Source organism: Molothrus aeneus, chromosome 3, assembly GCF_037042795.1.
Source record: "Molothrus aeneus isolate 106 chromosome 3, BPBGC_Maene_1.0, whole genome shotgun sequence".
In the NCBI taxonomy this organism is placed as follows: domain Eukaryota; kingdom Metazoa; phylum Chordata; class Aves; order Passeriformes; family Icteridae; genus Molothrus; species Molothrus aeneus.
Window position 1 is genome coordinate 4,044,922 of NC_089648.1, and position 21,936 is coordinate 4,066,857.

The 21,936-nt window shown below is 46.3% G+C and overlaps 1 protein-coding gene across 4 annotated transcripts in view; it reads right to left on the minus strand.

Moving 5' to 3' along the window:
* Window positions 1-369: 369 nt before the first annotated feature.
* The window catches only part of CCDC85A (coiled-coil domain containing 85A), a 74,754-nt gene continuing 53,187 nt past the window's right edge, over window positions 370-21,936 (minus strand). Inside the window, exons 3-5 of one of the 4 annotated variants that reach the window (XM_066546042.1) lie at window positions 19,058-19,134; window positions 9,686-9,805; window positions 370-2,362 (exon numbers count right to left, since the gene is read on the minus strand). In XM_066546042.1, the coding sequence (XP_066402139.1) occupies window positions 2,273-2,362; window positions 9,686-9,805; window positions 19,058-19,134 (287 nt within the window). In that variant the 3' untranslated portion in view covers window positions 370-2,272. Of the gene's footprint in view, window positions 2,363-9,685; window positions 9,806-19,057; window positions 19,135-21,936 lie in introns of those variants that run through there. The other 3 variants (XM_066546043.1, XM_066546044.1, XM_066546045.1) reach the window with 3 other exon arrangements.

The following is a 21,936-nucleotide window of genomic DNA, read 5'->3' on the forward strand; positions in this document are numbered from 1 at the left end:
CAACCCCTCCAGCACCCCTTACCTGAATAAGAAGACTCCGGGAGCTCCACGTTCTCCTGTCTACACCCCAAAACTACTCTGTGAGGAGGGCAGGAAGAAAGAAGCAGCCCAACTGTCCTGGGGCTGCAAACACAGCACAGCTGAGGAATGAACGAGTTGCACCTGTGCACAATTACCCACAGCTACTCCTTGTTTAGAGAAAACAGGGAAGCAACTTCACATTGCTGGGATTTTTTAAAGACACCTGGCAAGAAAATGAAGAAAAATGCACAGTGTGCTGCTAATTTCTCAACCAAGCATGTTCAATGGCTCCTGCCTGTAAGCCCAAGCAGCTCAGAGCTTCAGTCAGTAAAGGAGAGAAAACAAAGGTGGGATTCTATAATTTATTACCATTGCTAAGATGAACACAATACTTGATACCCCATCGTATGCAGAACTGTAAAAAAATAGTTTTAATACAGTATCAAAATTTACACAAGTGTAGTGTCAAAAGACCAGTGTCCCTCGCTTGGCCCCTGCACACCCAGAGTGCAGGCACAAGTACAGGTGATACAGCTGTTCATACATACAGAGATAGGAATACAACAATTGAAATTGAACTCTGCAAACAATATAGGGGAGAAAACAACCTGGGAAGAGAACAGATAGCTGGCTGGGCTGGGAGTTATATCAGAAACCACGCAGGAGGGCAATGGTTCAAAACAGAAGGCTGGATCCTGCACTTCCAACTCAAGGAGAAGCAGTGAAAGGGAGATTTCCCAAGAAAGCAATGCTGGATCAGAGGCCTTACATTGAATGGTACCAAGTGAAAATAACAACAGAAACCAACAGAATTACTGCTGCAAATGAACACGCTTTTTCTGAAGACAGATAGCAGATTTACATCATACTCCTATATAACAAAAGATTGTACAGCAACAGAGCTACATTTCACTGCAAATAGCCCACAGATACAGTCCAAGCTCAGAAAAACAGAGGTTCTGACTTTGGCTCAAATCTCAGTAACCAAGAACAAACCAGAAACCCAGGAATTGTTGCATTCCTATTTTTTTTTAATTAATTTTTATTAGTCTTTTTGATACTCAGCTATGGTAAAAAGTTAAGCAACAGCATTCAGTCACAAGCCTGTTGCACATTCATACATGAAACTATCATTGCTTTAAGATATACACAAAATATCTATCGTTGTAATTCAATACACACAACTAGGATCATACACAGAGATAAAAATAAACTAAGCACATCTAGGGCGCCGTCTGGTCAAATCTCAGGAAATCTGAACAAGAGCTTTCTGCCTCATAATAATGAAAGGCATGCTCTGAGGATAATAAAACCTTTTTCTTTGAAAGAACGCTACAGTGGCAAGAAAAGCTTTTTTTCATAATGCAGTGCAATCTTTTAGATCCTTGTAGGCTCTTGTTAAACAAACCAGCATGTCTCTAAATTAAACAGTAGAAATTAGCATCCTGACAATTGGAATATAATTTCAAAAATAAATTCTAATGGAAATCCTGACTTGAGACCTGTAATAATGATGCCTAAGTATTCTGTTCATTAAAGGGCCGTTCATTAAACACCTTACACCTCTTCAGAAGATGTGCATCAAAGTGAATCGAAAAGAAAGCTATCTTGACTTTCATTTAGAAAGAAATTGTGGATCACTACAAGTACTGTAGTTATGCTACACTACCGGCTGGTTAGGACTTTATGGTCTTTTAGCACCTCCAAAGGCAGGTATTCTACCAAAGCAAAAAAATCACCTGGAAATTGCCTAAGCACCATTAACGGATCCTTTACAGACTGAAGTGTGAGTTACTAAGAAGCGACTTCCTCAAACCTGCGGAGACCAAAGGCACAGTTTATCAGTGTCTCTCCAGTCTGCTGAAAACACTCTCTTAACTCCAGTGGAAAACTTGTTCAGACCTATCAGAGATTCACTGTAACTAACCAAAATAAAACTTATTTCGCGTAACGCCTGCAGAATCCCAAATATCTTTTGGTTAGGATGGCAATACCTCAGTGCTTCTAAGGGTGGAGTGTTGCAGTGAGGGCGCAGAGCTTCGTTAGCTGGGCTATTGGAACAGCAGGATTGGGGGACGCTGCCACACAGCTCCCTGGCAGGCCCCTGTGCAGAATGTCCCCCCTTTCCAGCAGTCTCTTGCAGTGCAGACCCCCGTGGTCAGCTGGGGATTGCGGCGGACACAGGCGGTGCTTCCCCTCTCCTGGGCAGTTCAGGCTGTGCTCTTCAGAGAGAGGATGTGCTCAGGGCCTCTTACATGGGTCCTTTGTACTGATTTCCTGACAGGTGCTGTCTAATTCCAGGGCACGACCCTGCAGCATCTCCAAGTTTCCTCCACACAACCTAGAGGGAGGGATGGAAAGAGAGCTCAGTTATTATTCCCAGCTAAGGAGCACTGGTGTTCTTATGGACATGCATCTGGAATGCCACAGCTCGGCACACACACCATGCAGCACAGCTGGGACACAGGGCAGGGACACACAACAGGAGCAGAGACTGTCTCAAGGGACACAACATTGCTTCTGAACACAGAAAGCACATGCTGCCAGGTAAAAATGACTAAAAACAGGGACACATGAACTGGCACGTGCATCACTGGGATACTTTACGCTCCACACACAAGACTGAGGGTGTTTGCAGACCTCAACAGAAACTCTGTCCAACAATTTCCCCAACCACATCTCTTGCAGGATGTGATTGAGAAGCACAAAGATCCATCCAGAGGTGTCTAAACGTCACCAGTTTAAAAACCACAGAGCAGTTCTCTATTTCCAAAGGTTTACTTGTTCTCTTAAAATCAAGCAAGGCATTACAAATGTTTACTCCACTAGCTCTTCCTTGAGGTCAGAGGAACTGTGCTACACTTTGCTTAACACCCATGTTACAATGCTGGAATTAAAAAGGCAGAGAAGTGATAACCCCCAACACTCAGGGAACTATTTTATAATGATTTATAGAAAGGTTGATGGAATAGGAGCACAAGAACAGTAGCTTGTGGCATGTCCCCAGGCCTCTCAGGGACCACTAGAGACAAGAATGGTGATTCCTATCAATTGGATCACAATTTCAGATTATTTTTTTGTAACTGCTACTAAATCACCCACTAATCTCCAGGACAACAGCAATAAGACTGTCAAGAAAGGTAAAAGCTGTTTTCCATTGTCATCATTCATTATTTGCATTTTACTAGTGCCTAAAGTCCAGCAGTGAACAGACTCTGCATTAGCTGGCACTGAATAAAAACAAAGGAGCTGGATCCTGGGAAGCTGACATCCTGAAAAGGTAGCTCCTGTAGCTGATGGAAAAAGACAGAAGAAACCCAAGGTCCTACTGTGATTCTGTGCAAGAGATGGGAAAATAACCCAGTTTCTCTGAGCCTTTGCTGAAGAAAACCTGAGTGTAAGCATGAAAACCAGAAATATTTTAGACTGGAAGCAACATGGCTACAGTGCTAAAGCTACAGGGCCTAACAAAGTCAAGTCTTTAAAGGGAACTGTTTTTAATTCCAATGGGTGGGCATGACCCAAACCCTGCAAACTTGCCATATGACAAAATCTTGCAGCCAGAAATCCCAAGTCACCATCATAAAAAACATGTGAGCATGAAAAATGGGGGTTCAGTGACAGCTCTCAAATAGGGTGTCTGTGGCACAGCCAGGCTGGATCTGACTATTCTTTCCAACCTCTGGTTCCTGATTTTCCTAACTTAATACAAGCAAAGAGGAAGATCTCCTGGACAGCTTTTGTGAGAAGGCACATTGCACCTACCCATGACTTTCAACAATTTTTCTTCTCAATAAAAATTAAGACAATATTTACCATGCAGCTAATGCTGACACAGTAATAAACCAGGGGGTGACTCTTCCCACAGTCCCTTGTCCCAGCTGAATGAGTGACCCCTGATTGCTAGGAAGGGACAAACCCATACAAGAGAGCCCATGTCCTAAGCATAAGTGAAAAGTTGGGATCAAAATGTCCCTCAAAATAATTCCAAATTTCAGCAGAAAGCTCAGCTAAAGGACAGCTGTGAGGCTCATGATGCAGCCATGGAGTTTCCTTTCCAGCTTACTTCCAACACAGCAGAGTGTCAGGATGCAGGAATGCCCCTGGAAGCCAGACAGGAACCTGCACCCAACTGCAGGGGAGAGCCATTACATCTGCAGCAGCATTCCAGCCCTGGGGGACTCCATGAGCAGCAGCAAATACCCCTGGAATTCTCAGCTTCCTGAGCCCTCCTGCCCAGCTACACCCCTAATCCCAGCTGGTGTATCCCACCTTCCCTTAGCCTCCCTTCCCAAGTGAATTATGAACAAAACTTCCCAGTAACCTGAGAAAAATCAGGAATAACATCCCTCCAGATTCCTGTGCTTTGGAATTACCCCCATGCTCTCTAATACCCCATGAACTACCTCCAAACCTGCTGCCACATGTGGCTACATTCTCAAAAGGCACTACAAGTTTATAAATGCAAAGCAAAACCATTCCCAAATCCATTGCTGATGAGGAGGCACCAATTCCATTTGCACATCCTGAGGAGAGAATTCCCACCTCTGTTATCTTAATAAAATAGCAGCACTATCATATACAGCACAAAATTCCTACAGCATGAATTACACATCCATATTTGCATTTTGCAATATTTTGGTACCAGATTGCATTTTGGTACCAGTCAACACCACACATCAAAATTCTGGAGCTCAAAGTGAAACTTGTCATCGTTCCACTGTTTTCACAGGCAAAAGGATGCCATGGCAAATGTTTCCTGTGAAACACCCACAGTGCATCAGGCTGCAGCTAAACACTGAGTTACAGCCTGGCAGGAACTGCAAGGAGAATGCAAAAGAAAAGAAACATTATAATTAGTTCATCACAAATCTCCTGTGCTTTTAATGTAGGCTGGGTGGGTGTAAGAGAAGACAAAACCAGAAAGGAAATAACCAACTATTTAAAAAGTATAATAATATATCAATAGTCAAATCAGGCACAGATTATAAGAGTCAGAGGAAAAGGGAGCATTTCAATGCCAGCAGCAGAGCTTTGAATGGCTGGGGAACAAAGGGACAAGGTGGGATACAAGCATATATTTGAGATTTACACAAAGGAAGTGATAATGTCAAATTGAGCATTTTGGAAGTGGCATTACTTACATCACAAGAATTTTTATGGATTACTATTAAATATGTATAACTTACAAACTGGGGTTTTAGCCATAAATTGTGAAGGAATATCACAGGCAGAAAAATACAAAAGGGCCATTGTTCAGGTGGGGAAACTGAGGCTGTCAGGCTTCATCCCACTTGCCAACTTTTATTCTTATGAAGGATAAATTCAGGTCAGCTGAGTCATACACTACTTTATCCCAGATATATTTTACACATAGATTTTTCTGATCAATATTAACCCACATGTTAACACTACAGTGTTCCTAATGAAACAGTAACTGCATTACAGAAACAGTAATTAACTTAATTTCCATATAAAATCTTCAAGGGCATACTGTCAGCATTTAAACAAAGATTACTCTGCATCTTCAGGTGTTTCCAGGCTCAATATGGAATATAAAATTCAACACCTTAAACTTACCCTGCACTTTTTCCCAGCTGTCTCAGTGCAAAGCAAATCTGTGGGGAGCACCACAGGCAGTTTGGTCAGATACAAGTGGCCCAGGCATGGAGACACACACGTGGCAACTTCTTCTTCCAGCAGGTCATGGAAGAGCCTTGGCCAACCAGCTGCATGCCAAAGCTCTGCTCCTGTTCCCCACTTCCTCCACCAGAAAGAGAGTCCAGGCAAGTGTTTAAATATTTTTTCATTTTTTTTTAAAGCCAGGAAGACAACAGCAGTATTTTAACGACTCCCTCCTCTGTTTTCTAATGGAAATGTCCCTTTAAAACACATTCCTGCTCTTTAGGTTTCTTGCTGTGCACAAGTGGGTTGCACTAAGAATGAGATTTTGTAACACAGACTATTTCTTTGTTGCAGGAATTCCAAGTTGCCAAATTAGCACAGAAAAACAGGCTCCTGGTGCTGGCTGGTTCTTCCTCCTGCACCTGATCCTGCAGAGTGTTCATTCTCCAGAAAGGAGGGACCAAACCCATGTGTCCCCCCTGGGAAAGAGCAGGGTCTGCTCCCTGACTGGGGATAGGGAAGTCAGGCAGTCTGTGGGCTGACAGCTCACTCTCCATTTGGATACAACACTTCATTTATATCAATGGCTGCACTACCTCCTAGTGAACTTCCAGCTCAGCTTTCACATCATATTGAACTAAACTCTGTGTACTTCTTATCAATCCATTTCAGCAAGCAAAGCATCAGCTGTTGTTCCAATATTTCACTTACACAGACCAGCTGTTATTACAGGTTGTCAAAAGCACCTTGTTAAATGCTCTCTTCAGGGAAGAGCCTTTGCCAAGGGGGATTTTAAGAGAACTACAAAAGGCTTTTTTCCATAATGACACATGATCTCTCGACAAAATTACATAGCATAGCTTTATTTTCTCGGCAGCAGCAGGTGAAATACATGGAAGGTGCAGAGAGGACCTGGAGCACTCTGAACCAGGCACTCCTTGGAGCTGGGAACGTTTCACAAGGGTGAGAACGGTGCACTCCTGGGGCATCCCCCGCTGCTTCTCCCCTCGGGATGCCAGCAAAACAGGCGAGGTGGCTGCAGGGGAGCGCTGCCGTGCCCGGGGCTGTGTTACAGGAAGGGATCTGACCAGGGGCTGTGTTACAGGAAGGGATCTGATCAGGGGTTGTGTTACACGAAGGGATCTGTCCCAGGGGTTGTGTTACAGGAAGGGATCTGTCCCAGGGGTTGTGTTACAGGAAGGGATCTGGTCAGGGGCTGTGTTACAGGAAGGGATCTGATCATGGTTTGTGTTACAGGAATGGATCTGATCAGGGCTGTGTTACAGGAAGGGATCTGATCAGGGGCTGTGTTACAGGAAGGGATCTGTCCCAGGGTTTGTGTTACAGGAAGGGATCTGTCCGGGGCTGTGTTACAGGAAGGGATCTGACCAGGGCTGTGTTACAGGAAGGGATCTGATCAGGGGTTGTGTTACACGAAGGGATCTGATCAGGGCTGTGTTACAGGAAGGGATCTGATCAGGGCTGTGTTACAGGAAGGGATCTGATCAGGGGCTGTGTTACAGGAAGGGATCTGTCCCAGGGTTTGTGTTACAGGAAGGGATCTGTCCGGGGCTGTGTTACAGGAAGGGATCTGACCAGGGGCTGTGTTACAGGAAGGGATCTGATCAGGGGTTGTGTTACAGGAAGGGATCTGTCCCAGGGTTTGTGTTACAGGAAGGGATCTGTCTGGGGCTGTGTTACAGGAAGGGATCTGACCAGGGGCTGTGTTACAGGAAGGGATCTGATCAGGGGCTGTGTTACAGGAAGGGATCTGTCCCAGGGGTTGTGTTACAGGAAGGGATCTGGTCAGGGGCTGTGTTACAGGAAGGGATCTGATCATGGTTTGTGTTACAGGAATGGATCTGATCAGGGCTGTGTTACAGGAAGGGATCTGATCAGGGCTGTGTTACAGGAAGGGATCTGATCAGGGGCTGTGTTACAGGAAGGGATCTGTCCCAGGGTTTGTGTTACAGGAAGGGATCTGTCCGGGGCTGTGTTACAGGAAGGGATCTGACCAGGGCTGTGTTACAGGAAGGGATCTGATCAGGGGTTGTGTTACACGAAGGGATCTGATCAGGGCTGTGTTACAGGAAGGGATCTGATCAGGGCTGTGTTACAGGAAGGGATCTGATCAGGGGCTGTGTTACAGGAAGGGATCTGTCCCAGGGTTTGTGTTACAGGAAGGGATCTGTCCGGGGCTGTGTTACAGGAAGGGATCTGACCAGGGGCTGTGTTACAGGAAGGGATCTGATCAGGGGTTGTGTTACAGGAAGGGATCTGTCCCAGGGTTTGTGTTACACGAAGGGATCTGTCTGGGGCTGTGTTACAGGAAGGGATCTGACCAGGGGCTGTGTTACAGGAAGGGATCTGATCAGGGGCTGTGTTACAGGAAGGGATCTGATCAGGGGTTGTGTTACACGAAGGGATCTGTCCCAGGGGTTGTGTTACAGGAAGGGATCTGATTGGGGTTGTGTTACAGGAAGGGATCTGATCAGGGGTTGTGTTACAGGAAGGGATCTGATTGGGGTTGTGTTACAGGAAGGGATCTGATCAGGGGTTGTGTTACACGAAGGGATCTGTCCCAGGGGTTGTGTTACAGGAAGGGATCTGATTGGGGTTGTGTTACAGGAAGGGATCTGATCAGGGGTTGTGTTACACGAAGGGATCTGATTGGGGTTGTGTTACAGGAAGGGATCTGATCAGGGGTTGTGTTACAGGAAGGGATCTGATTGGGGTTGTGTTACAGGAAGGGATCTGATCAGGGGCTGTGTTACAGGAAGGGATCTGATCAGGGGCTGTGTTACACGAAGGGATCTGTCCAGGGTTTGTGTTACAGGAAGGGATCTGTGCGGGGTTTGTGTTACAGGAAGGGATCTGACCAGGGGCTGTGTTACAGGAAGGGATCTGATCAGAGTTTGTGTTACAGGAAGGGATCTGATTGCTGTAATCTGTGCTCAGTTCACTTGCATAAACCCATTTCCTCAGGCTCCACCGAGGTGAAGCCTGGCCTGAGGGGCACAATCACCCTGTGCAGGAACTTGGCCCGAGGGGCACAATCAAATCACCCTGTGCAGGGACTCGGATGTCCAGGTAAGTCAACAGCACTGCTGAGCTCAAAACCGGAGCAAATGTCTGCAGAAGTCCCTTCCAGAAAGAGGTCAAACCTCCCCATCCAAGTATGTCCCTGCAACACCTGTGTAGGTGGGGAATAACACCCAATGAACCTACAGCAGGTTAGAAATGAGTGAAGCACAGGAGAAAAGAGGTGCCCAAAGCCCCAAACAACCACGACTGAGCCAGCACTGGGAGAGAGGAGTACACAGTCCTCACTCTGCTCAGCTCTCCCTCCAGAGGAACACAAACACCACTGGTGCCTGTGCTGCAGTGGGACAGTGAGCTCAGTCACTCGTTGTCTCAGGTCACCCCATAAACCTTGGACATCTTGTAACACTTTCTAAGTTTCTTTAATTGCAACAGTTTTACTGCTGACAGAAGGTAGAACTGGAAACTTTACCCCTCTGATGACTTGTGTCAACTGCTGTGTATCAATGCCACACAGGCCTTTGCAATCCAGCCCTGACTTCAGGGTAAAACACATCTGTTCCCAAGGGAGTTTCAACACTGACCTTGGAATTGTGGTCTTTGCTATTTTTAACACAAATATACTGTGTGCCTTGGCTTTATCTCTGCATTAAAGTCTTTCTCTCTGCACAGGTTACAGGAATCCCTTGTATTCCACTGGAGCACAAACATGAAACAATGAGACTTCCTTATTCAGCAAAACACCACTTCCAGCCTCAAAGAAAAACTACAAATGTAACATGGAGAGCAGCTACAGCTGGAACCAACATGGCTGAGAGGGCTGGACCCTGCCCAGGAAACACACAGTCCACAGATGCAATGAGTGACGAACAAAAACAACCCCACTGATGACAGCAACATCCCGGTGGTGCCCACGGGGATGTTGCCAGGACAATACACACGTGTTGAGGGACACACAGGACGTTTTGCATGGACTGTACCAGAGGAGCAGCGTTACCTTCAGAGCATTTACCACTGAGTCAGACTGCTGAGAGGCTGAGCCATGTCCAGTGACGTTGGCTGGCTCGTTTGCAGAGCAGTGACTCCCCTCCGCCCCTCCTGGCATCCTAACGGCATCCTTCGCAAAAGATTAAACACTCTTTAATACACAAAAGGCTTGGTCACTGATTAAAACAGATGTCAGTCATTTATTGCTCTTTTGCAAAAGGCTGAGAAGTGCTGAAGGTGTGTGTTACTCCAAAGCCCCCTCTTTCTGTGCCACAACCGAGGGCCATTGAGGCAGCCTGGGTGGCACTGCTCAGTGTCACCCCGAGGGCATCTCCGTGGGAAATCAGGACATAGTAACAAAATTTCCTATGTGTGTACATCGCCTCAGAGAAGTGCTACAAAGTTTAGAGAGATAATTTCAACCTCAGTGTAAGGTTTTTAGAAAGCCTAATTTTATCTCTGTAATTCTGGAGGTTGTTCCTTCAACAGAAATCATATTTTGGAATGTTGCTGCGAGGTTTGCAACACGAGCTGTCCAGGGAAGGAGTCAGGAGCTCCAGGCTGCCAGCTCCCTCCTTCCCTGCCTCCAGCTCCTCCAGGCAAGGCCCCCTTGCCCTGAGAGATGTCAGCTTGTCCCCAGCAGTGGCAACCTCGGAGGCTTTGTCCTCCCAGTGGACACCTGGAAGGGCTCTTCAGGACACTGCTAAAAAATGCAAGCTACATAAACTCTTCCAGCCCAGTCAGCTCCAACTTTGCAGGATGTAAAGCATCTCCTGGAGTGAGGTAACCTGAGCAAGCAGGCAGCTCTGGAGGAGTGCTAAAAATACCCCTACAGCATCCGTGGGCAGCGGTGGGAGCGCTGCAGCCGCAGGGCCCGCCCCAGCCCCGCTCCCGAGCTGCTCCCAGCCCGCCCTGCCCTTCCCTTTCATTCCTCACACACAGCTTTGGGAAAAAAAAAAAAAAAAAAATTAAAAAAAAAAAAATTGAGAACTACAAAGAAGCAAAACGGTTCAGACCGGGGGATGGAAATTTCCTCCCTTCCAGACTAACAAACACCATAAGAAACGTTAAGAAATAATGTAGCAGTAATTCCTGCTGGAATGTGTGGGAAATGCATTCTGAAGGAAAAATAATGACGGTGGAAAGAGCCTCTGATGAGGATCGGTGCCCCCTGTGCAGTCATTTGCCCTGCTGAGCAAGCACACAGCACAGGGCAGAGCTTTGGGGGGGTCTCTAATCTAAACAATAGGAAAAGATGAAGGGGATGTGGGAGAAAAAGGGCACAGAGCAAAGACACGAGGCTGAACTTCACAGATCCAGTCTGGAATTCATTGGAAAGTAACCCAGTCCAAAGCAAGTTCCTGATGCTCTTGGGATATGCCAAGGTCACTGTAAGCCATAGAGCAGGCTCAGAGCAGTGCCAAGGGGCAGAGGGAACCCTCACAGCCACCCAACACACCAACTCAACCCCCACAGTCATCTGGACTGGACCTCATATTTTTTTTTAAAAACCCTAAAGAATTTAAATACCTTTAAAAAACACCAAACCTTGGAATGCTGCATATGCTACAGCCATAGAAAAGGTACATTAAGCCTGAATCTGAAACTTCATTTCCTAGACAAACTTGTCCTCCTGCCAAGCACAGGATCCATGTAACCCATTAGAGTGGGCACTAATGGATGGGATAACCAGGCTGACAGCAGCAGCACACACTCAGGGCTGTGCAGGGCAGCATCCTGCAATCCTCCCCTGGAGGGACCTGGAGCAGTTTGCTGTGAGGTATGGAGGGGTTTTAGGACTTGCTTTGGGAAGGATTTATAGATCTGTTAGTGACTGGCCAGACTTAATGCTGTACTTTGAGAAAGGAAATGAAAGTTGAAGGAAAAGGGGCAATAAAGTAGATTGGGTTAGGATAAATTCAGTCTGTCAGCTTTGGAGCTTTTACCAGTAAAATATTCTGTTTCTTTACTAACTCCAGAGGCAGCAAAGATTTTGGTCAGTTTTCAATTGAAAATAGAAGTATTGCCATTAAAATGCAGAGAAAATGAGTACAGACTACACATGTAAAGCCTGAACACAATAAAACCCTGCTCCTGCAAGTGGTGCAGGCTCTCAGAGTTCAAGCCTTCCTCCAGGCAGTTGTGTTCCACAGCCTCTTCCCTGCCATATGTAGCATGTTTTTGTCTCCTTTCATGAGAAAGAGAAACTTGTGAACACAATGCTCCAAGCAACCAGCACATGTTGGTAGGAGATTGAAAATTAGTATTTCCCCTGTGGACATCCTTCTCCTTCCTCCCTCTGTCCTTGATAAGAGACCTAAGTTTTCTTCAAAAAGTGAGGCAGATTTTGCAGCCCTGAAGGCCCTTCCCCAGCTCAGGGATTTCTCATTTCAGGTGAGGCCACTCCACGGAGGCAGCAAAGCTTCTGCCTCCCTTGGAGGAAGCTTTTTCCAGGGGTTTTGGGGATGCCCAGCCTGAGCATGGCCCTGTGAGCTGGAGCACTCCAGCACTGCTTTTGGGAGTTCCTGAGGCAGGGAAGCAAAGCAGGAGGAAAAGGCACTTTGGGGCACAAGGACCTGAGGTCTGCAGAGCCTCTGGCACAGCTGCTGCCTCCCAGGGGGAGTATGGACACATTTAACCCTCCACCAAAACCTGCCCTTGGTGTCCTTGCACTGAGCCCTGTCACTGCCCAGCCCTGAGTATTGGATCCTGAGCAGGACCTCGAGGATGGGAAGAGAAATCTGCTCCCTTCCTCCTCCTCCTCCTCCTCCTCCTCCCTGGCTGCACTCAGTACCTGTACGGAGCCACTGGAAGCACAATCCCTGTGACAGATCTTTCCATTTCTTATCCAGTAACAAACTGTGAAAGTGGATCCAAATCAGACAGGAGGGATGAAGTCATAGCTCTGTAGAGCTGAAAGGTCCATAAACTTTAAAAATCTGGAGTAATTGTGAACAAACAGTGCTGTACAACATCAGCACCTGAGAAATAATTGACTTTTTTGCTCATTCCACACAACCAGCCTTCCCTACAGGCCCTGGCCAGCCCTTGTGCCTCTCCTGAGCCTGCAGGGATCTGTGTGCAGGTCATTCCACTGCAGAGAGCAGGTAAAACCCACACCACATCCTGTGTATGGCTTCCCATAAGGATCAGGATCCCTGAATGCACAGATCCATTTGCTGTTAGAAGTAAATCTACAAAATATCTAATGCCAAAACGTGACTCTAGTGAATTGAAAGAACAGGAAATCTGACTCAGCCCTGTAATATCACCTAACAAAAAGCCCAGATGAATGGAAATTTAGCATTTCACTCACACTAACTGCAAAATGTTACTACTCAGGCCATTTTCCCACAAACCCTGCACTGTACCCTGGCCAGGGTCAGAATAAAGCCCCCTGTGTAAAACAGGGGATTTTGTGATGGAGAGAATTAATCATAAGCCTTTCTACATAAGTCAGTGGAAAGCTTCATTTTTTCAATCTGTATTGTTGAAAAGGACAGCCATGAATGAAAGCCACTGTAGTGCCCAGCCCAGTGTCCAGCTCAGTCCATGTGCCAGCCCCTGCAGAGGTGCCTGGCACGCAGGGAGAGGCAGGAAGGGAAAAGGAGTCCATGGCTGCCCCAAGGACACTCACAGCCACCTCATCAAAGCTTCCAAGAGAGCAGGAGTTTCCTGCCTGCTGGGCACTGCTCTGTGCACTCACCATCCAAGCCCTACCTCATTGTGCAGCAGCCTCTTGTTCCACAGGCAAGTGGTTTACTGGGAACAGATCCTTCCTGCTGGGGAGCTGCCACACCAGTTCAGTTACTACCTGATTTTCAAAGCTTTTTTTCCTGATTTCTCCAGCTCTCAATTTCCCTGTACAGCTCAAAGCAAACACAGACTGTGTTTGTCAGCTTGTTTCAAACAGGCAGGAGAAAGGAAAACCGGGAAGCAATAACTGCAGCATGTTGCTCTGCTGCATTAATAACACACTAAAGAAAACAGTGACTTTTTTTCAGGGAACATTCCTGTCAATTAAAATACATAATCTTCAAATGCTGCAGTTTTTCACCTGTCCTCAAAGACCTCAGCAGGAACCTGCTGCCAAAATCCACACACTCTCACAGTGGCTTGGAGGCACACTCAGATTTTGGAGTGGCCAAAACCATTGCTGGCTTCACCCCCTCAGAAACAGCCATTTCCAGCAGGCCCTTCAGAAACCTCCTTTGATAATGAGCAGGCAAGAGAAAAAAATTCTGGGCTGTGGCAGTTCCAAACCTTGGAGGCCACACATGTAAAGTCTAGAAGATTCTGTAGAGTCTGCTAGAAAATCCTGAGGACAAAGTAATTCCAGGCCTTTTGAGTTATAACTGGAAAAAAGCACTATCTGTCCTCTGAGAGCTGCAACTCTCTGTACACCAAGTTTTTCTTGAATTTGTGTCTTGGTAGCTTGAAGCTCATGAGCTCTTGTCTTCCAGCCCTCCCTGTCAAGCACAATGGACAGCCTGAGATAAAGGCTCTGCCCAGAACCTCAGCACTGGCAACTGGAGCCCTTTATTAATGGCCAGTTAATTTACACTGGGGATGGGAGCACATGAAGGAACTGGGTGGGTGGATGCTCTTGATTCACTTTCTTTCAGCAAATATTTGATGACATGATTAGGAGACATCAGTTTGTTCAATGGCTTTTAATTACATTTTGGTTGAAGGATTCCCTATTCTACATGCTAAGGAAGGGAGGAGACAAACACTATGGGACTGTGAGTGACACAGATTTTAGGAAAAAAACACTAATCAAACAGTTCCCATCTTCTAATTAGATTTATAATTTAAAAATATCATGAAAAGGGAAAATAAAAAACCTTGGAAATGTGGTTTAATAATGGATAAGATTTGGAAATGGGTTGAAATTAAATGTGATAATCTAATGGAAGGGGGAAGAAAGAAGGAAATGGAAATGTTGGAAGAGGTAAAAATAAACTAAAGCGTGCCTAAGAGTCACGCCTGCCATTTTCCAGTTTAACAGACCAGGACTGCAATGGATTAACAAAGATGCAAACCCCCCAAAAAAGGGCCTGAAGGACAGTGCAAGTGAAAGAAAAACAGCAAAAAGAGATTTAAAAGGACCAGAAGCCTTGGAAAGGCAAGAGTGAGGAAACAGAGGCAGCAGAGCCCAGGTGAGAGGGAGCAAAGGGCTCCAGTTCAGCCCAGCCCAGCACTGGCTCCTGCTCCTGTGCTGAGGGAGCCAGGAGCTCACTCCCTGCAGCCCAGCTCCGGCCCCACTTTGTCTGCAGCACCCTCCCCTTCACTGAAAGGGAAAGCTGAATTACAAGGACAAAGAGCTGGAAGGGGAAAAGTCTCCTCCTCCTCCTCCTCCCGTGAAACAAATAAGAAGTGAAGCAATTTAAATTGGGTGACTTGCCAAGTTTGTCTTTTGCAAATGCATTCACTGTCATTGTATGACAGATGTCCACATGGCCAGAGCATTTCAGCTGAGCTGATCAGCCCTGAAATACCATCCCATAAAAACTCAGGGATATCTTCAGCTAATTGACATGTGGATGCCAGGCCCTGCTCTCTGGCTTCCCCCAGCATAAGGCACAGGGAGCAGTCATGCACCACAGCAAGCCTGGAAGGACATTCCTCTTTCCAGGCCTCTGAAGTTACTCCTGACAAAACAGGGCTGTCACAGCCCAGGGAGCTGCAGCTGGGATCCAAATCCAATCTTTGATCCCTACATGTTTTATTGATTATCTCTGCGCGTCTTCATTGCAGCAGCATAGGTGTTATGTCCTGGTGTGATTTTAGTGGTAGGGGAAGATTTAGGGTTTTAGTAATGGGGAGGCCTTTGGGATGGCTTCCCACTTCCCAGCCCTGCAGCTCAGTGCACATGAGATACACATTTAAGGAAGAAAAAATGCCCTATCCACCCTGCACTGCTGATGGGGAGGAGATAGAGAAAATCAGGAGTAAAGCTGAGCCAGGGAAGAAGGGAGGGCTGAGGGCAAAGTGTTTTAAGATTTAGTTTCTATTCCTCATTATCCTGCTCTGATTAGAGTGGTAATGAATTAAACTCTCCAGGCCAAGTCTGTTCTGCCCATGACAGTAACAGGGGAGTGACCTGTCCCTGTCCTTATCGCAACCCATGAGGCTCCTGCTGTGTTTGCTCCCCCTGCCCAGTTGAGGAAGGGAGAGATGGAGCAGCTTTGGTGGGCAACTGGCCTCCAGCCAGGCTCAGCATGCTGTAGGTGGTTAGAGCACTGCTGATGCTGCATTTTCCCTTTTCCATGGCAGCTGCACAGCCTGATCCCAGTGGTGCTGAAGTTCCAGGTGTGCTTTGAGTCAGCAGAAGGCACTGCCAGAGCCCATGTGCTGCTCCTGCCTCAGCCCACAGGGAACTGCTCTGGCCTGAACTCCATCCAGCAAAGCAGAAACATTCTTGCCCTGCAGCCCCCCGGCCCTGCTGGCACACAGCCTTGCCCACAGCAGTGCTTGAGGAGCACCAGGGCAAGCTGCTCACCCCTCAGCACAGTCTGGCATTCCCAACAGAAGAGCCAGCTGTGTGCCATAAATCTTGGGAAGTATCTGCTTTCTTGCTCAAAAGTCCTGTTTGTGGCCAGAAACTGAAAGGATCTGGATCACATCTTGTTGTTGGAGAGAAGGAAAACAGAATAACAACAGCGAAAGAACAGCTCTCACCAAACCTGCAACTTACAACTCTCTGTAACTCTGAAATCCCCTCCTATGCTCTGAGCCACCTTCTCAACCACTGTGCAGCACAGCAAGAGCCATTAACAGGCTTAAGTGAATATTCCCATTTTTATACCTTTTCTATTACCTGACCAAACTAAAATGTTGACTCAGTGGTGGTACTGCAATTCCCCTGACAAAGCAGCCCTTTGGTACAGCAGAGTGAGCTGAAACTCAGATTCCGTTTGAACAGTGGTGGCAGCACTTAAAACCATTTGCTTTGGAAATGCCCTTGCCACTAAATATTAATAAAACCTTTACATTAGAGGTCTGTGGGGTTTTGAAAAGAAAACTAATACATATGGAGGGAGACAAGCAAAGCAAAAGAAATTGGAAAAGAACCACATCTAAGTGACAGAAGAACAGAATGATTTGTCTGGAGAGGTGTCGACAAATGTGTCAGTGCATTTCTGTCAGTGGCACATAAGCAGAAAAGGGGGAGAAGAAAGGATATTGAAAGCAGAGAGGAAAAAGAAGAAAAGTGTGGCAGGAGGAGAGAATAAAGCCTGAGACAAGGCCAGGGCTCTTCAGCAGAGACAGCAGAGGTGTCACACTCATGGCTGTGAGTTCTCACCTCTCTCCTAAGTGCAATCCTGCAATTCCCAAACCCTCCCAGTGCTCCAGCACCCCATCAGAGAGGGACTATCCAAAAAGCAAAAAGCATCTCTCATGGAGGCAGTCCTGAAATTTTAAGGCAGGACACTGTAAATGAGTTAGGGCTGTGCCAAAAACCTTTATCAGTTGCTGAGCTTGTTGTAGATTTTCAGTTTATTTGTCAAAAGCACTTGGCTTGGCTTCATGCCCAACAAACTCCCATTCCTCCCATTAAATGGGATCAAACTAGTGCCAGGAGTTTATGCATTTCCATCCTGCATCCTTGTCTTTGTGACAGGGCCTGATCACACTGAGGTGAGCACGTTCTAGGTGGGACCCACAGGAATAACAAACCCCCAAAACAAACTCGGGCAAATGTAACACCGAGGTGATGAGAGCAAAGTTAGAATCAGCTCGGTGTCTCCACTTCCTTCCTCTCCCCAAAGCCATGACTTCAACCAGGAGGAAGAGTAAAATATGCCAGGAAATGTGAACTCTTGCCACTAATTAAGACTCAGAATGAAGTAACGAGAGATAGAAGGAGATTTTTCAGAACTCTACCACAGATCCTTGTGCCAACAAAACCACACATAAGACAAACTGACCTGGCTATTTGAAAACAAAAATAGCTTCCAGGCTTGCTTGCCTCACTCTTCCCTTTTAAACCCCTATCCTCAGCATATTTTGTTTCAATATTTTTGCAACAGTTTCAGGCTTAGGTGCCAGGCTGTTTCTACAGGGAGTTTTCTCTGGTTTGGCACCCCAGTCAAGATATTTTCACTGAACCCAATGCACACAGGGTGGGTGTTCCAGGCTTTGGTCAGATTTGGGAATGCTTTTTGTGGGTTCTGCCTCAGCACCTCAAACCCAGACAAATCAAACATTAAACACACAGACACTTCTAAAGATTTGGCCCATGAAGAATGTTCTGCACAATTTATCTCCCAGTGTTGTTCCAGACCCAAGACAAACCACACAGTATTTTTGGGTGGGTTTGTTAACATTTGCCCTGAAAACCATTCTTGAAAAGAAAATAATATTCGTTATCACTGAGGATCAACCTTTGTCTTTCCTACTGAAAACTGTTTACATGTTAATGAGCAGGCATTTCTTGCTGTCCTTCTTTTCCAGATCCAAAAATTAGGGTAGAGAGAAGAAAAGTGTCCAAGGTCACCAAGCAAACAGTTGTAGAGGCCCTTCCAACTGTCACATGAAAGGTGAGGGGAAAATCCACCACACTTTACCTAAAATCTGCCTCAGGAAAAAGGGCAATAAATCTGAGCCAGTGCATTTTACTTCTTACTACATCACTGTTACCTTGGATTTTACAGTCAGACAATGACACTAAGTCCAACAAAATATACTTTTCTTCGTCAGACCAAAGACCAGTGTTCAATTTAAACAAAATCCAACTTCTTTTCCAGTGGGCAACTTCATTTGAAGACCTGATGGATTTTCCTAAGGATTATTTAATGAAATATAATAGAAATACATTCTAGTAAGTATGTGCATATATCAGGATTACAAGTGTCTTTGATTCATTTGTACCAGACTTTTAAGTTTTTCGTTCTTAGAGACATGTTAGGAAAACCTTTAAGACCATATTTGCTTATTTATTCAGCCTTGCATTAATGTAGCTAATATAGTCCTTCAAGCATTAAAAATAATATAACCCAATTATCACTTATAATGTTTGTGTTTCAGAGCAAAATATTTTTGTTAACTATAAAAAGTAGTTGATATTTTAACATGAACCTCTTGGAATAAAAGCAGAATGCAAAGGGTCAGTTCCCTGTGATTCCCAACCCATTAATTAATTAATTAATTAGAAGTAGCAGTTTCCAGGAATTTTTTTCTTAACAAAGTATCAAAGCCTGCAAAAGAAAAATAATTAATGAAAGCATTGTCAGAGCCTTAAATGAACCCCCTAGTGGAACACAGCAGGATGAGCAAACAGATGTGGGAGCCTCTGGGTGTGTGAGTGTTGGAAGGCAGGAAGGACAGGGCTGCTGGTCCCTCTGCAGCCCGGCACTCCCGCGGGGCTGGCACCCACCTGGGGCAGCATCCGATTTTCCTCCTCCAGCTGTCTTACTCTGGCCTCCAGCTGCCTAACATAGGACAAGGTTGATTCTAAAAAATCAAACAGAAAAAAACTCGTATTACCCACAGAGATCTGCTCGTGTTCACCAGCGCCAGAGCCTGTGCCACACTCTCACTTGTACTCACAGCAGACTGCCTCTCTCAAATATCCATGGAACATCCCACTCTGCTCCTCCCAGGGCAGAGCAAACACCACTGACCCTGGAACTGATCAATTCCTTGCTGCTTGTGACTCTGCACTTTAAGGTGGTCCTTTCTCAGACCCAAGGTGTAGCTGCATTTCTCTTCACAGAGAAAAGCAAGGCACAACTTCCCAAGGCTGTTTCTAGGATTCACATTCTCCGAACCTCAGAGAAAGAAAAAACAATTCTTATCTCAATTGCTGCTCCTCTTGTTGTTCACAAGTGGAAAGCATTGTGGAAGATTGTTTACCTGAAGGGAATTGGTAACTGGATTCTGGTGTGAGTGCTTTGATCCACTGACCAATTGAATCCATGTGTGTGTGTTGGGACTGTCACGAGATTCTGGGCAGTTGAGTTGAGTGCTTGGCAGATTCAGTGTAATATAGTGTAATATAATATAGAATAATAAAGTAATTAATTAGCCTTCTGATAAGATGGTGTCCTTCTCGTCATTTTCTTGCCTTTGTCAGGGTTGCCCTGCTTTTACTCTACCCAAGGAATCTCACAGAAAGACAACACAGTTTTCCAACCCATCCCCAACTGGAAATGCTCCACATGGATAATGCACCATCCCACATGAACAATGCACCATCCCACATGAACAATGCACCATCCCACATGGATAATGCACTATCCCACATGGACAATGCACTGTCCCACATGAATAATGCACTATCCAACATGGACAATGCACTATCCCACATGGACAATGCACCGTCCCACATGGATAATGCACTGTCCCACATGGATAATGCACCGTCCTACATGGACAATGCACTGTCCTACATGGATAATGCACCATCCCACACGGATAATGCACCATCCCACATGGACAATGCACCATCCCACATGGACAATGCACCATCCCACATGGATAATGCACTATCCCACATGGATAATGCACTATCCCACATGGACAATGCACCGTCCCACATGGATAATGCACTATCACATGGACAATGCACCGTCCCACATGGATAATGCACTATCCCACATGGATAATGCACTATCCCACATGGACAATGCACCGTCCCACATGGATAATGCACTATTCCACATGGACAATGCACTGTCCCACATGAACAATGCACTATCCCACATGAACAATGCACTGTCCCACATGGATAATGCACTATCCCACATGGACAATGCACTGTCCCACATGGATAATGCACTATCCAACATGGATAATACACTGTCCCACATGGATAATGCACCGTCCCACATGGACAATGCACTATCCTACATGGACAATGCACCATCCCACACGGATAATGCACCATTCCATATGGACAATGCACCGTCCCACATGGATAATGCACTATCCCACATGGATAATGCACTATCCCACATGGACAATGCACTGTCCCACATGGATAATGCACTATCCAACATGGATAATGCACTGTCCCACATGGATAATGCACTATCCCACATGGACAATGCACTATCCCACATGGACAATGCACCGTCCCACATGGATAATGCACTATCACATGGACAATGCACTATCCCACATGGACAATGCACCGTCCCACATGGATAATGCACTATCACATGGACAATGCACTATCCCACATGGACAATGCACCGTCCCACATGGATAATGCACTATCCCACATGGATAATGCACTATCACATGGACAATGCACTATCCCACATGGACAATGCACCGTCCCACATGGATAATGCACCGTCCCACATGGATAATGCACTATCCCACATGGATAATGCACTATCCCACATGGACAATGCACCGTCCCACATGGACAATGCACCGTCCCACATGGATAATGCACTATCCCACATGGATAATGCACTATCCCACACAGATAATGCATTATCCCATCAGGTCAGCACTGCAGAGCCCAGGGAGAGCAGAGGGTGCTGTGCAGGCCGCTGGGTCAGGGGCACCCCTCACACCCTGGCAGGGCTCTGGGGCACACGCAGCCTCCCCAGCCAGCACAGCAGCTCCTGGGCTCCACCCCAGCTCCACCAGGCTGTGCTGCCACAGCTGGGGCTGGGCTGGAAGCAGCTGTATGTCCCCAGGGCCTGGAAGGTCCCCAGCTGGTTGACAGCAGGACCAGCCAGGGCACAGAGCAGCTCACAGCGTGTCCTCCTCTGCCCCAGGGACACGCTCCCAGTGCCCTGCTCTGCCCTCAGGACTGCACAGAGAGCAAACCCTGCTTGCTCTGCTCACCAGGCACTCACTGACCTCCACAAGGGCAACATTTGGTGCCTTGTGAAGAACGTGAGGTACTCCCAGTCTGCTCCCAAGAACTTGACATAAGAAGAGGAGATCCCTCATCCGGCACTAAAAACCCCCACGAGCTTTACCATCAGACATTTCCTGGGTCACTTAGAAGTGCTGCTGTCAAAGTCCTGGATCTAAGAGGGAGACATGTCTAGGAATGCATCACTCAAGTGTAAGAAAAAAAAAGAAAAAAGGTGCAGAAAAACTGCTGTGACTCTTGCACCTCTTTGTATGTAGGTGGAATTCTGCATGTACTCATTCCTGACTCAGAGAGCCACTCAACTTCCTCTGAGATGTCAATTCCCATCACACATTTGTACTCACATTGCCATTTAATTAGCAAAATTGATGATTGATGGTATGGAATCCATGGGTATTGGAGCATTGCTGATGCCT